The sequence below is a fragment of the Cyberlindnera jadinii genome, assembly GCF_001661405.1.
Source record: "Cyberlindnera jadinii NRRL Y-1542 unplaced genomic scaffold CYBJAscaffold_10, whole genome shotgun sequence".
NCBI classification, from domain to species: domain Eukaryota; kingdom Fungi; phylum Ascomycota; class Saccharomycetes; order Phaffomycetales; family Wickerhamomycetaceae; genus Williopsis; species Williopsis jadinii.
The window spans coordinates 81,851-95,577 of NW_017963661.1; the positions used below are offsets into that span (position 1 = coordinate 81,851).

General features: G+C 47.7%; 4 protein-coding genes across 4 annotated transcripts; 1 reads left to right on the forward strand and 3 right to left on the reverse strand.

Annotated features, from left to right (window-relative positions):
• Position 1: 1 nt before the first annotated feature.
• Positions 2 to 2,205, reverse strand: INP2 (Inp2p; the record flags this gene model as incomplete). The annotated part of the gene is made up of 1 exon (XM_020217177.1): positions 2 to 2,205. The coding sequence occupies exon 1, from the start codon at positions 2,108 to 2,110 to the stop codon at positions 2 to 4; it is 2,109 nt and encodes a 702-aa protein (XP_020069542.1). The 5' UTR covers positions 2,111 to 2,205.
• Positions 2,206 to 3,191: 986 nt separating this feature from the next.
• HLJ1 (type I HSP40 co-chaperone HLJ1) lies at positions 3,192 to 3,437 on the reverse strand (the record flags this gene model as incomplete). Its single annotated transcript, XM_020212154.1, has 1 exon — positions 3,192 to 3,437. A coding segment is annotated over one exon (246 nt), but the record flags the coding sequence as incomplete, so codon positions are not given.
• A 558-nt stretch (positions 3,438 to 3,995) lies between these two features.
• Positions 3,996 to 6,647, forward strand: MSS11 (Mss11p). Its single transcript, XM_020215371.1, has one exon. It carries the CDS (start codon positions 4,431 to 4,433, stop codon positions 6,621 to 6,623), a length of 2,193 nt encoding a protein of 730 aa, XP_020069544.1. The 5' UTR covers positions 3,996 to 4,430; the 3' UTR covers positions 6,624 to 6,647.
• Positions 6,648 to 6,652: 5 nt separating this feature from the next.
• CYBJADRAFT_168439 (aldehyde dehydrogenase) lies at positions 6,653 to 8,597 on the reverse strand. The gene has a single exon (XM_020215372.1). It carries the CDS (start codon positions 8,188 to 8,190, stop codon positions 6,688 to 6,690), a length of 1,503 nt encoding a protein of 500 aa, XP_020069545.1. The 5' UTR covers positions 8,191 to 8,597; the 3' UTR covers positions 6,653 to 6,687.
• Between the last annotated feature and the right edge of the window lie 5,130 nt (positions 8,598 to 13,727).

Here is a 13,727-nt window from a genome sequence, read left to right on the forward strand (position 1 = left end):
TTTAGAATTCCTGGTCCTCTCTTTTTGAAAGTGCTGTTTTCATCTCTTCAAACAACGAGTGTGCCACTTCGGAGTCGACTTTCACATCGTTCTTACTCATCTCGCTGTCCTTTACATGAAGCTCTTCACCATTCTCCTCAACTGATACTGAATTTGTCGATGTCATCATGGAAAAGTTCTTCTCGAGTTGTTCCTTCAGCATCTGATCATCCATGGTTTCAAAAGTCGTATCATCAGTGTTGGAAGAAATCACAACACTATCATTTGTCGATAAAAAGTTCTTAACATAGTCGTCTTGGTAAAATGAAGACGATTCGGTGCTTTCAGTAACTGTTAGTAATGATAGCCCTAGCCCTGAACTCATCCTCTTATAATGCTTTGGACTTGACGATGCACTCTTGGATGGATTTCCCTGTTGTGATGGTGACGATTGTACGTGTTGTAGAGGCAGCGAGAATCTCTTTCTCGTCGTGGAAGTAACCCGTTGTTTAGTCAAGTGGAAGGGTCTGCGATTCGATGAGTTTTCCAATTTGTTCAAGTCCTTGTGGTACTGCTGTACAATTGAATCTATAGTTATTTGTAACTTTCTGTAACTTTCCAATTGAACTTCTGAAGCTGCATTTCTATCCACCGCTAACAGTTTCAGTTGTAAATCTTTAATATGTTTGGATAATTCGAGCGTTGGATCGAGTTTTGTGGAACTGTCAAGACCACGCAAATCCATGGGTAAAGAGCTTAGTGAGATGTCATGTTGTTGGATGAAATCCTTCATCGATGAAGTTAACATGACAATTAAGCTATTTTGATCATCTAATGTCTTTAAAAGTACACCCCACCTGGATGAAATTGTCAACTTTACATTGGAATCAATTTTGAAAAGCGAAGTTAGCTGTCTCATAAACTCAACGTTTATCAACGCTTCTCCACGTTCCGACCCAAAGTCAAACGCCAATAGAGAACAGATGAAAAAGCGTCTCAGAGATCTCAATTTGTACAACTTGTTAACAATAAAGTCGATTGTGAAAGAAGGCGTCTCTGGGTCAAATACTGAGACCAAATCTGTAGTTTGAACGTTATAAATATCACAGTAGTTTTGTAACTCCAATCCATTAACAGAAGCGAGTAGCTCTTTTGAAGAAGTGGTACAGCGTTGGAGTGAGAGTGTTAAGACACTATTCACCATGGCAAACACAATGTTTGGATCCATATCGTCAGAATGTTTTGTGTGCGGTACTAGGTCTGTGTATATGCTCAATTCCTTAAACTTTGTTATCAATTTAGCAACGAGTGTATCGAATTTTTGGAATCCTTGGATTATTGCCTTCAGCTTTGAAAGCGTAGATACATGCCACAAATCTGTTATGATCGACTTGGAGCGAAGGTATAGGTGTGTACTGGACAGTGATCTGATCAGTGTTGTCTTCACATCTTGAGGCGAATGGAGCTGTGCTGATCGGCTCTTCAATCTGTTCAATTGAATTGCAGAGTCCAGCACAGTCAGTTCATTGAAATGTGGCGATATTGAATACTTGGAGTCATAACGAACAACTTCACCGTGTTTTGTATAGAATACCTGCTTCCCATTGGGCGAATGGAAAGAGGCTGCTGACTTCTTCTTCTTTGAAAACTTGGAAACCATCAGAGCTTCATCTAAAAGTTCACTCGTCACAAGTAGATATCTGTACTCCTCTATGAAATCCTCAAATTGTAACTCCAGGTCCTCGTTTCGTCTCTTCAATTCTTTACAGAGCTCGCTCGCAGACCAGTGTCGTACCGGCCCACTCCGCACATCTTGTATTTGAACGTGTCTAACCTTCGCAGGGCTCATTCCCCAAAAGTTCACATCCTCTTCCAACCGAGGCGTATCGCCATGAATATCAACTTGACCATGCGCATAGTCATTGACCAGAGTCGGAGAGCTCATCGATCTGAAGTCGTTAGAGTCAATGCCCCAGTCCGAGACCCCATCGTACGCAACATCATCACCACCACCACCACCATCATCGCCAACGTCTTCATTCCGAATCACCTTGTTCTGCGGCAGCACGGATTGACTAAGATACCTTCTGAATGGAGCCAACCCGTCCATGAAGTAACTTGTGCCACTCATCTTCGCTGGTCTTCCCTGCTCTTCGTAGCCGCCGTTGACTTCGTTTTGATTCCTGTGTTCTTTGTTTTGATGTGAAGAGAATGCTTTGTTTGTTTACATTTTTTTTTAGTCCTCACGCTGTGAGAACCGAGGCCGGCGCATTTGTGGCTAATTTGGCCGCCTCTCCTCATCTCGGCTGTTCTTTGTTTACGTTTTGGTACAGGGGCACTACAGGTGCTTTGGAAACCAGGGCAACTGGAAACCAGGGCAACTGGAAACCAGGACAACCTAACCTACGAGAGCAGCTGGGTTTCTTCATGATGAGAGAGGGATACGATACAGGCCAGTAGACTTGGTTATGTTGATTAGCTGTGGATACGTGAGATAAACAAGAGAGAGAGACCATGTGAATGATTTATTATAAAAGATTTTGGCCTAGCTCTGCGAGCCTTTCACAGTACGGTAGTCTCATGCTCTCAGCTTCCTTGAGCTTTTCCTTGTCCGCAAGGAACCATCCGTAAGCGTTTTGGATCTTAATATCCTTAACGTTTCTCTCCCTCTGGCACTCCTCCCTGAGTGCACCGATGTAGTTGTTCTCTACCCTGCGGTCCAACTCTTTGAGTTTCTTCGTCGAGAGGGAAGTTGCCTGGTCCGGGGTGATGTAATATGGCACGGAGAACCGTTCAGTGAACCGTTCCTGGGAGAACCTTGTAGATGGTGAGGTTTGGTACTTTTCTGGTCGTTCTGCGAAGATGTTTGAGATTAGTGGTATTAGAAGCATCACGATCAGTGGGAGGTATTGTTTCAACTGGTCTAGAACCCCCAGGGGCTGCTGGTTTTGGTTTCCTGCTTGTTGTCGGCGTTGGTTTTGACCGCCATTTGGTCGACGCTGTCTCTGCTGGAATCCTTGGAATCCATTACCTCCCATCGTGTACATTCTGAACCCACCTGGGCCGCCAAACGAGAACCCTGGGTTACCACCTTGTCCAAATAGCATATCAAACAAATCGTCATTGCCAAAGCCAAACTGCTGGAATCCCTGTGGGAACCCCTGTGTAAAGAACTCCTGTGGCACACCTCCTTGCCCTCCAAACGGCGAGCGTCCTGCTCCTCCTGCTCCTGCTCCTCCAAACCCACTCGGGGCCTCGCCACCAGTCTGGTCGTATATCGTTCTCTTCTGGGCGTCTCCCAACACCTCAAACGCTTTATTTACCCTCTTGAAGCTCTCGTCCGCTTTGGGATGGGCATTCTTGTCCGGATGTACCTTCAACGATATCTTTCTATATGCCTTCTTGATCTCCCCTTCAGATGCGCTCTGCTCAACATCCAAGATCTTGTAGTACTCCGTGGCTCCATGCTTCAAGATCTTCTCGACGATAACCTCCTGTTCTTTGGTATAGGATCTATCAGACATCGTGCGACTGCAAAACTAACCTTCAGCTTCTCCTTAGACGAGTCTGTCCGGATGTTTCTCTTCAGACGTTCTAGGCAGATGTTCCTCCTCAGACGTTGCTCCTCAGACGTTCAACGGCACACCTCTGCCAAATCGCACTAAAAATGTCCAATCGCTCGCCAAACACACACAAACAAAAAGAAACACAGCCATTGCGTGGCCCGCGCTCCTCCTCCAACAACGGGCGTGCGCGAAACGGTGTGTGTTCTTGTGCCGGTGTTGACTTCCCAATTTAGAAGTGCCAACGCAATACCAGCCCATCGTTTCAAAAACGCGAATTCCGGTGAATGGTCCCTAGTCCCCAGTCCCCCAGTCTCACAGCGCATTCCGGCCGCTCTCCAGTGGCCATGTTCTCACCGGAACTCCCCGATTAGGCAAAAAGGAGATGACATGCTCACACACAACACAGCGAACTGGCCACCCCCAGCGTAATTTCTCAAACAAACTACGGAACCCTGCCAACCAGTGCTAAAGCTGCACTTTGAACGGAGGAAAGAGGACTACGCCGGTGTTGCAATTGCTCTGTATTTTGGGGAAATAGTGGGTGTTTTTTGCCTATTCAGCGTATTAGACTGCTCAGATTTGCTTTTTCTTCGGCAATTTCCCATCGAGCTCCTGGAGTGTGATTGTTCCTTCTACGTTATAGCCTTGTTTGTGTGGGCTTTACTGTGTGTGTTTTTCCCAGGCATTCGTCCTCCTTTGGAGTTATCACATACTCATCTTCCATTACCGGCGTTCAAGCATAGGCAGGGATTGGTACCATCCATTGTCGGTGTAGCTGTCTGACTTTTCTTTGGACTTGATCTTGCTTCCCGGCTAGCGCAGGATTCGAGTTTCAGCGAGAGGAACAAGGCCGTTATCTCGAAAGCAAGAGAGCAGCAGGACATAATGAGCAACAACAAGGTGAGTAGGGCCCCATCTTCACGTGCCGGAGAGACAGGCACACCTCTGCGTACGGATGAGAACAAGCCAGTTGTGTCGGACGCACTGGCTAAGAATTCAAGGCAGCTATTGTATGCCCATCTTTACAACTACTTGATTGAGAATAAGCTCTATGACACTGCAAAGATCCTGCTTGATGAAGCTGATATCCCATTATCCGCGTCCAAGGACGTTTCTTCGGGCACACAGAAGGAGCCCAACTTGGAACTGGGTGACTTGCCCGACGTTAAGATGCTGATGACTTCGCCAGACACGTTCCTCTTGGAATGGTGGCAGTCCCTTTGGGCACTCCATAGCCATGTCAGAGACACTGCATCGATTCAGCAACAGGTTCAGCAACAAGTACAACAGCAGGTGCAACCTCAGCAGATTGGCGTTCAGAACCAGCAGTTACAACATCAGGTTCAATTGCAACAGCAACAACAACAACAAGTGCCACAGCAACAAGTACCACAGCAACCGCAGCAACAACAAGTGCCACAACAACAAATGCCACAGCAACAAGTGCCACAACAACCATTACCACAACAACCACAACAACCACAACAACCACAGCCAATGCAACAACTTCACCAACCTCAACAGCAGCCAATGCAACCTCAGCTGCAACTACCACAACAGATGCAGCCCCAACTTCAACAACCTCAGCTACAACAACTACCTCGACAGGCCCAGCAGGCTCAGCAGGCTCAGCAAGTCCAACAGCACCCTCAGCAAGGTCAGATACAAGGACAATATCAGTACTCAATGATGCCTAATGGTATAGTTTCAGGACCATATGGTATGCCCCAACAGGCTGGCCAACCTGGCGCGGTTATGATGGGTTCAGCCCAGTCTCCAATGTCAACATCTGCGATGTCTCCGATGGCGAACCGTGTTTCTATAACCGGTGGACAACCTGTTCAATCGTTACAGTCACCTTTACCACAATCTGCTGTGGCTACACCTATGGCAAACATGAACACTTTACATGCCAATGTCCCAAACAACGGGAATAATAGTCGTAATAATCAACAACAACAGCAACAACAACAACAACAGCAGCAACAGCAACAGCAGCAGCCGATCAACAGAGCCTCTGTTGGAATGCAGCAACAGCAGACAGCCCCAAGACAGCCTACAAAACACATACAAGTGCCTGGTCAAGATATGAATAACCAGCAGATGAGATCTGGGTCCATGGGAGCCGGCCAAACGATTGTTCAGAACCAGTTCAGCCAGCAGCGTACAGGTGGTGCGCAGAACATCCAACAGCCATGGCAGTTCACCAAGATACAACAGGCCCAGGCTCAGGAACTCCAGCAGAGAGTACAGATGCAGAAGAGTCAGCTGAACAATCAATTGCAGAACTTTGGTAACTTGACACCACAGCAGCAGATGTTGATGCAACAGCAGAGGTTACAAGCATTACAAAATGGACGTATTGTTGGCCAGCAGCAACAACAGGGTGGGCAGTTCCAGCAGCAGGCTCAGCAGATGATGATGATGCAACAGTCACAACCACAGCATCCACCATCACAGTCCCCACTCCTGCGACCACAACAAATGCCTATCAATAATGGGACTGGACAGAATGGTATGCTTCCCCAAGGTCAACTGAACCCTGTGGTTGATTCAGGTATCATTGGTGGTGAGAATATGGCTGCGCTTCAAGACTACCAGATGCAGTTGATGATGTTAGAGAACCAGACGAAGATGTCACAGTCGGAGTCTCAGAACGTAACATCGCAACATCCACAACAGCAGTCGTCACAACCGTCATCACAGCCATCATCGCAACCACCATCTCAACAGCCACCATCTCAACAACTGCCTGAACAAGCACAACAACGAAAGTATCAAAAGCAGCAGAAACAGCAGAAACCTCACAGACAACAGGGCCCGGGCTCGAACAAGAATGCCCAAAACAGTGAAGCCACGGCCAATTCGAACAACAATACTACTATTAGTGCAAATTCTAACGGGACCACCGGTGCTACGACCAACGGCCAGTCCTTGGATAGATCGAGGATGCCCTCTGTCGGTGTTGATCCTCTACAACCGGACCCAATGATGATGGCTGACCTCTTCTCTGGGGATCTACCGACTGGACAGTGGAACTCAGAGGATTTGGGGTTTAGCGGAGATTTGAACCTTTAAAAGGCTCTACAAATACATGTTGATAACATTAGCAGTGTAGATTGCATATCAAAGACGGTACCTTTTACAACTTGTTACCCAGGTTAACGTGGATAGCCTTAGCCACTGTGAATGCCTCGATACCGAATTTACCCAACTCTCTTGTTTCGTTACCACTCATCTTGTTACCACCGAATGGGATTCTAACGTCAGAGTCGTTATTGGAGTTGATCCAAACCATACCAGACTCTAACTGTTGAGCAACGAGGTGCGCTCTTGTGATGTCCTTGGTAAAGAGAGCAGCACCAAGAGCATAGATACTGTCATTGGCAAGCGAAACAGCCTCCTCATCAGTGTTGAACTTGGCAATCGAGATCACTGGGCCAAAGATCTCCTCCTCCACGATCTTGAAGTCCTGCTTCACATCGGCAAAGATGGTTGGTTCAATAAAGTAACCATCTTGTAGATCCTTTCTATCAGGGACTTTACCACCAAGAACGACACGGGCACCTTGATCCTTACCAGATTGGATGTAGTTGAGGATCTTGTCATACTGAGCCTTAGAGACCTGAGGACCAACCACCACGCCGTCCTCGAATGGCAATCCTTGTGGGTATTCGGCAATGACATGGGCCTTCAACTCTTGCAAGAACTTCTCGTAGATTGACTCATGGACATAGGCACGGGATGAACCAGTGCAGATCTGGCCCATGTTGTAGAAGATACCAAAAGCAGTCCATTTGACAGCCTGTTCCAGATCAGCATCGTCAAACACGAGCAACGCGGTCTTTCCACCACATTCCAAGGTGACAGGCTTCAAGTAGTCAGCCGCAACCTTCTGGATAACACGACCAGTGGCAGTGGAGCCAGTGAACGCAATCTTCTGGACATCTGGGTGCTTAACGAGGGCATCACCGGCCACTCTCCCAAACCCGGAAACCACTTGTGCAACACCAGGTGGGAAGCCGGCCTCCTTGAACAATTGGGCAAAGTACAGCACAGACAGCGGTGTCTGTTCTGCTGATTTGAAGATGGCACAGTTACCAGCAGCCAGAGCAGTCAGTTTCCACCCAAACATGGCTAGTGGGTAGTTGAACGGGATGATACAGCCGACAACACCAATTGGCTCACGGATGGTGTACGCAAACTTGTTTGGGCCAGCTGGGATGACAGAGCCTTCGAGCTTGTCAGCCCAGCCAGCAACGTACTTCAACAGCGCAACAACCTCATCCACGTCGTACACCGCGTTCGAATCCTTTGGCTTGCCGGAGTCGTTGGCCTCCAGTGCGCCCAATATGTCCCGGTCTCTTTCCACCAGCGCCGCCAGCTTCAACAGCAGGTCACGGCGCTCACACCCGTCCATCTGCTTCCACGCTGGGAAGGCAGCCTTCGCTGCCTTCACGGCCTTGTCGATGTCTTCGACACCGGCAGCGTGGACCTTACAGATCGGCTTCCCCGTGGCAGGGTTGATGGACTCGACAAACTCTCCAGAGGTTGCAGCCACGAATTCGTTGTTGATGAACAGCCCAGTTGGCTGTTTGTAAGATTGTCCGTTTGGACAAGTGATTTCGACAAACAGGTCAGACATCGTTGCTATGGAGGCTCTTCGCTAGTAAAGGTTCCCTATTCCTTGCGTGAGACAAGATCGTGGTATAAGTTCAGGAAACGTTTTGGCTACTTCGATGCCCTTTTCAACTCTCCTCCGCCCGAGGCGTTCTCTCGGCGGAGGAGCCCTTATCAGCTTCTGCCTGGGGAGAGAGAGCCCGCCCGCCTGCGCCGATGAGCACTGGGGAGGAGGAATTGATCTAACTCGGCGCACTTTTGACCAAACAGGCGATAAGATAAAAACAACCAATGATGGAGTCGGATCAATTGACGTTTCTGTGCGTGTGTGCGTGTAGACAGAGCGAACTGGGCAGGTTCAGCAGGTGCTAAAGCCCTGTGAGATTAGCTTTGCTGTGGAGAGAGGGAGATGGAGTTGGGTGTAGACTGCGGAATGCACTTCCCAGTTAGGAATGTGTTTGCGGTGCGGGACCCCGGCCACGACGCTAGGCAGAGATGGAGGGCAGGATCGGGTGGTACAGGCTAGGGGCGTTGGCTCGATGGTGTGTGTGGTTGCTTGATGAGAGCATGGCGAGAAGGTTGAGGGTTGATGGATGGAGGATGGAGGATGGAGTATGGAGGTTGAACGTTGAACGTTGAATGTTGCGAGGAGCTCGCATGTGCTGTGTTGTGCTGTGCTAGATGATGAAGGCCTTGGAAGGGTCCTCCAATTCTGCGATGGGGACACTACTGCAGGCAGTGCTTCCAAGCCTGGGCCCACTCCACGGATTGCGATGTGGTGGATGGTTGGAGGGTGCTGGATGGCTTGTGAGTAGTGACGATTGCTTCCCACGGGGTTGTATGTGGCTGCGGTGTAGTTAGAAGCGTGATTTCAGTGCCGAAATGACTGTCGCAGAGAGTCGATGTTGGGTGCAGTCGTAGCTTACCAGGACGATGGTGATGCGAATAACACCTCAATCTCCGAATTCCCGAGATAGCACCAGCCTGTGGCTAACACTCTGAGCAAGAGAGCCACGAGGTATGAGCCTGTAATCTTCAACGCTTACAGAGTTATAGCCAATATTGGTAAAACTCGTCAAAACAGAAACCACACACGAAGCTGCGCATATCTCAACAACAAGGCAAAATCAAGAGAGTCCAACTAGTCACACTGTGGAGTCGACCTATATCATCGTGTATACCGACTCTTGGATCAATTGGCTGGGTGGTACATCCCAAAGGGTTCGTTTCTTGCTCTCTGCTCAATTCGGGTTCTTTCGTTACCCCAGCAACCGTTAAATGTGTAATGGTGGCATAGAAACATACCCTGACAAGGTAAATCCTTCGCATACTCAACGGGAATCAGATTAGTATCACTATAATGTCTACATCGTATATCCATGCGACCGTATATACGAAATCTTACGCTGTACATTTATAAAGTCCCTTGAGCGTACACCAGGGGCCACACAGGTCAAGCTGATAGCGAGCGTACCGAAGATTCAAGGATCAGCATGTCAAGCACAGACATAGGCGAGTAACCTCCCAGAACAGTTACGTTGAGTGGAAATGGAGTCAACGTGTAGGTAAGGAAGCCGTCAATACCAATTGAATTTACGCTTTAGAGCTGCAACCAGTGGCTGTTGCATCTCGAGCTATACGCCCCTTACGGCTGATGGCAGAGATTATACGTCGTCCCATTAAAAGCTTATTGTAACTGGTAAGTACATGGGGTTCAGAGTGATGTCGGATTGGACCATCAGGGGTCCATTCTGCTTCGCAAGGCTCTACTAACAAGCTACGACGCACTACAGTTCCAATTGTAGTCAACACCACCACCACCAACCAGCTTATGCCTTGCAATACAGGCACACACATCTTATCACTCAGCCCGTGGGCCATAGCACCTCAGCTGTCTCCATACAGAATCTGAGCTGATAAAGTAAAACGTTGGAAGGATAACTGAGGCCGAGCAGCAGGCGCCTTCCGTGACGAGACTGCGTGTGAGAACCACTATGTATCTGAAGTAAAGGGGTTTACGCACCAGCGTGATCTTTCCAACTGCTCGACGAGAGGCTACAACGGACATTTCACAAGCTCCTTATCTCGCTCGTATTGTCCACCATTTAGTCCAGAAGGAACCAGACGTTGTCCTCATCATGAGCCCAGTGATAGACCATCCGCTCACCACGCGTTGTTCACGCAGCCGGAAAGCGTGTGTCTCTACCACCTTGTCCGGGCACGCTTACAACAGCGAAACACATCGCTGTGTTCATCAACATCGATCCAAACAACACTCGTAGATTGTCGCATTTTGTCCTCCAAGTTCACTCTGTTTCTCCCTAAACCACCAGCGTTTGGCCTTCAAATGTCAAGTCACGTAGACAAGCCTCTCGAGACTGACTGAAGAGGACACGAGCAGGACATGCACCGGCTGCGGGACAATAAAAGACACAGTGTCTCTGGCCGACCGCACGTTCCTCTGTGCCTTGTGCAAAGGCTGTTTGTCCACTGCGACCTCAACGGTGCGCCCAACATCCTGATCAAGTGTCTTGTCGCTTCTCAGTAAGACACACACTCACAAGGAGTGCGTTCTCCTCTAAAGAAAGCACTACCTTTTTGCTGTCTTCTGGACTTTCTAAGAGGCACAGAATGGCACATTTCCATGAACGACTCATTTACTCTCGGCTATATAGTCTGCTTTTCACACAGGATGCCCATGTATTAACATGCATAATTGGTACATGATCGTCGCATCCTTGGCCATTGCCTTAAATATATATACATATATATATATGATTTTCCCCATTAGCTGCGGAAGAGCGTGGGAAGGAGGACAATTCATTAGGCCTCCACCGATGATCATGTCAGTTTGTTGCCCCCTGAGGCCACCAGTAGCCTAATTTGAGATACAGCAAACCGTGCAAGAGTGAGCTATAAGATCTGATTAGGGATGATATCTTCCTGTATCGATGCCGTGTTCTTCTAGAGAATACAAATGAGCAAAGGTTAATGAACATGTCCAATCAGCTCTGCATACAATGGTCTCAGTCCAAAAGTGCGAGCTGACACCAGCGTCAGTAGAAGCACGTGGAGAGCAATGCATGCGTGTTCCAATAATGTCAGCATCTATCCATAAGCCATGTCCATCGCAACATTCAAATCTAGCTCTATGCCACACAGAAGGAGGACTCCTAGGAGTTGAAATGGTTGCGGCATACTTGAACCATTCACTGCTATGGTTCCTTAGAAAAGCGCTCGATCATGCAACAGTAATTATACACGGCACTTTTCTCAGTAGAGCACAACTTCATCTTGTAAGTTGCAGTGTGTGGAATGACAGTAACGCCAACTGTGTTGCGTCGAAGAATCAGTTGACATCAAAGCCAGCGAAGGTGTCTCAAGGTAGTCCGCGAGAACCTCGGTTTGCATAAGCTGCTGATGGACGTAGACTCGTCAAACAGTCATGACCTACGATCACTATGATTGTTGTCACGCTATAACCTGAGCGACGAGTGAAAAGAGGAGGGCAAAACGCACTACGGATGAATCGTTCATGAATTTGGAGCAACCATGTGGACACATTCGGAAAGCGTTTCAGCAAAACCATCAAGTTGAAGCATGCGAGACAGTGCGACAGTTGTCCCATACATTCAAGTCTACATCTTGAATCACAGGGTCTAATGACGAAGAGCTCACCACTTAAGCGCAAACCGTGTTGTCAAATACTTCCAGCTATTCTGGAAAGGTCTAACACATTCGTTGAAAAGATGTTGTTGAGGTCCCAGAGCTCACAGTATTTTACATATACGTATCATCATGTATGACGTAGACGTTATACCTTGAGAACGGTCCATACTTCAGGCATATCAAAGTTAATCATATAACCATACCAGTGACCAAAATATTATCGTTGCTCCAGGTGCTAGTTATACTAACTGATAAGTCCGACCTCGTAATGGTGTGTGGTTCTATCCACTTGATGGACTGTATAATTGTCGTGATCATATGGTGAATACAGGAACACACCTACACCATCTGTTCATCCAGCTCGGGGATTCAATTTAAAAACGTTGTATACGAAGTCTGTTTCCTCCATGAGTCAGGAATACTAATTGGAAACTGAACGATCGAAACATCATCGCCATCATTTATTGTACCTAGAAGCAAGTGGACACCTTACGCTTCACAGCCGTTCGCGTGGTGCGTTTCTTTGATGTTGCTCAGCCTTCCAAGCCATAAGTCATAGAAGTGCAAGCACCAGCGCCCTTGCCGAATAACCTGAAACGAGAGGTCCACTGAGGCGCATTTTAAGCTATTACGATGGGCATTGAGCGAGCTGCACTGTTGCAGCTCGCTGTGTGAAGCTGATTAGTTGGTCATCAGCGAGTTCAAGTCCTCATTATAAAGTCTACATAGGCAGTAGTGATCGTGTCATACACACACGCATTTCTAATTATGCTATGAGCTTCCTGTGGAGTGGCAGCTTGTGCACTCTTAAAGCATACAAGGTGCCCCGATGGAATATTTACTTCGTCCAGTAGTATGTGTTCCCATGCAAAACAATATCACCATTCGAATATAGCCTTGATTACTTCAGTTAGTCAATGCTGTTGCTTGTTGCGTCGAATCGAAACCATTCTACCGGCATGGCACTGAACGGCAAACAATACACATTTGCACACATATATGGGCGCAGTTCATCGAATGGAGACCAGTGCTTGTAACCACTAGCAACTAGAGGCACCGGTTACACCGTATTATTCTTACGAACCACAAGTGACGGACGCCTGAGCTAGCTCCAATTCAGACGCGTACATCTACAATGTGAGCGAATATGCATCGAGCCCAATGTGTTGCCTGTCCACACATGGTTCTCTCCGTATAGTTTCGTAAGCCTCGCAATCAAACTGTGAGCTCCGCCTACGGTCATATTGGATAGGGATTAAGAAACACACACCTCATGTCCATCACAGCCTAATACGTAAAGCTACCTATCACTTACTTTGAATACCTGGTGCATTGGATGTACCGAGGCTACTAAAAAAAGATTATATTGGCGGTGGTTAATCGGTTGTCATTAGGTGAGCCGGCACATGCACTTGGTTCTCGCAGTACAGATGAAACAGCAAGTACTATCGCATTTCAGCTTTTGAGGAGCCTAGGGCTGAGCAGTGGAGATGGGATGTTCTCACAGGAACTGTCTGTCAGAGCATGCCACGTAGTACATACTCACTGACGGCATTGGTGGGCACTACTAGTACTTTTAAACCATTACGAACGTAATTCGCATACTTGTTAACTAAATTCATGTACATGTTGGGACAGAGAGCTCGGCTGGCTAAGTATAGACCTGAATAGCATTGGCCTAGAAGTACCATTTCAGGGCCTGGTTATAATGAGTAACTTCGACATACTCTATCACACAACTGTATAGGTAGAGGTAGCTAGCTAAACTTGATTCCATCAAATTTCTCTTGCATATGGCCCAGTATCAACTGATCTGGCACTACACACTGCCCAATGGTGCACATTAGTGTCCGCAATGATATGTTCGTAAAACTGGGAAATAAAAAGCTACTG

What these genes read in the sequence shown, in the direction of transcription:
- MSS11 (XM_020215371.1), top strand. Translation starts at nt 4,431, where the DNA reads ATGAGCAACAACAAGGTGAGTAGGGCCCCATCTTCACGTGCCGGAGAG.
- CYBJADRAFT_168439 (XM_020215372.1), bottom strand. Translation starts at nt 8,190, where the DNA reads ATGTCTGACCTGTTTGTCGAAATCACTTGTCCAAACGGACAATCTTAC.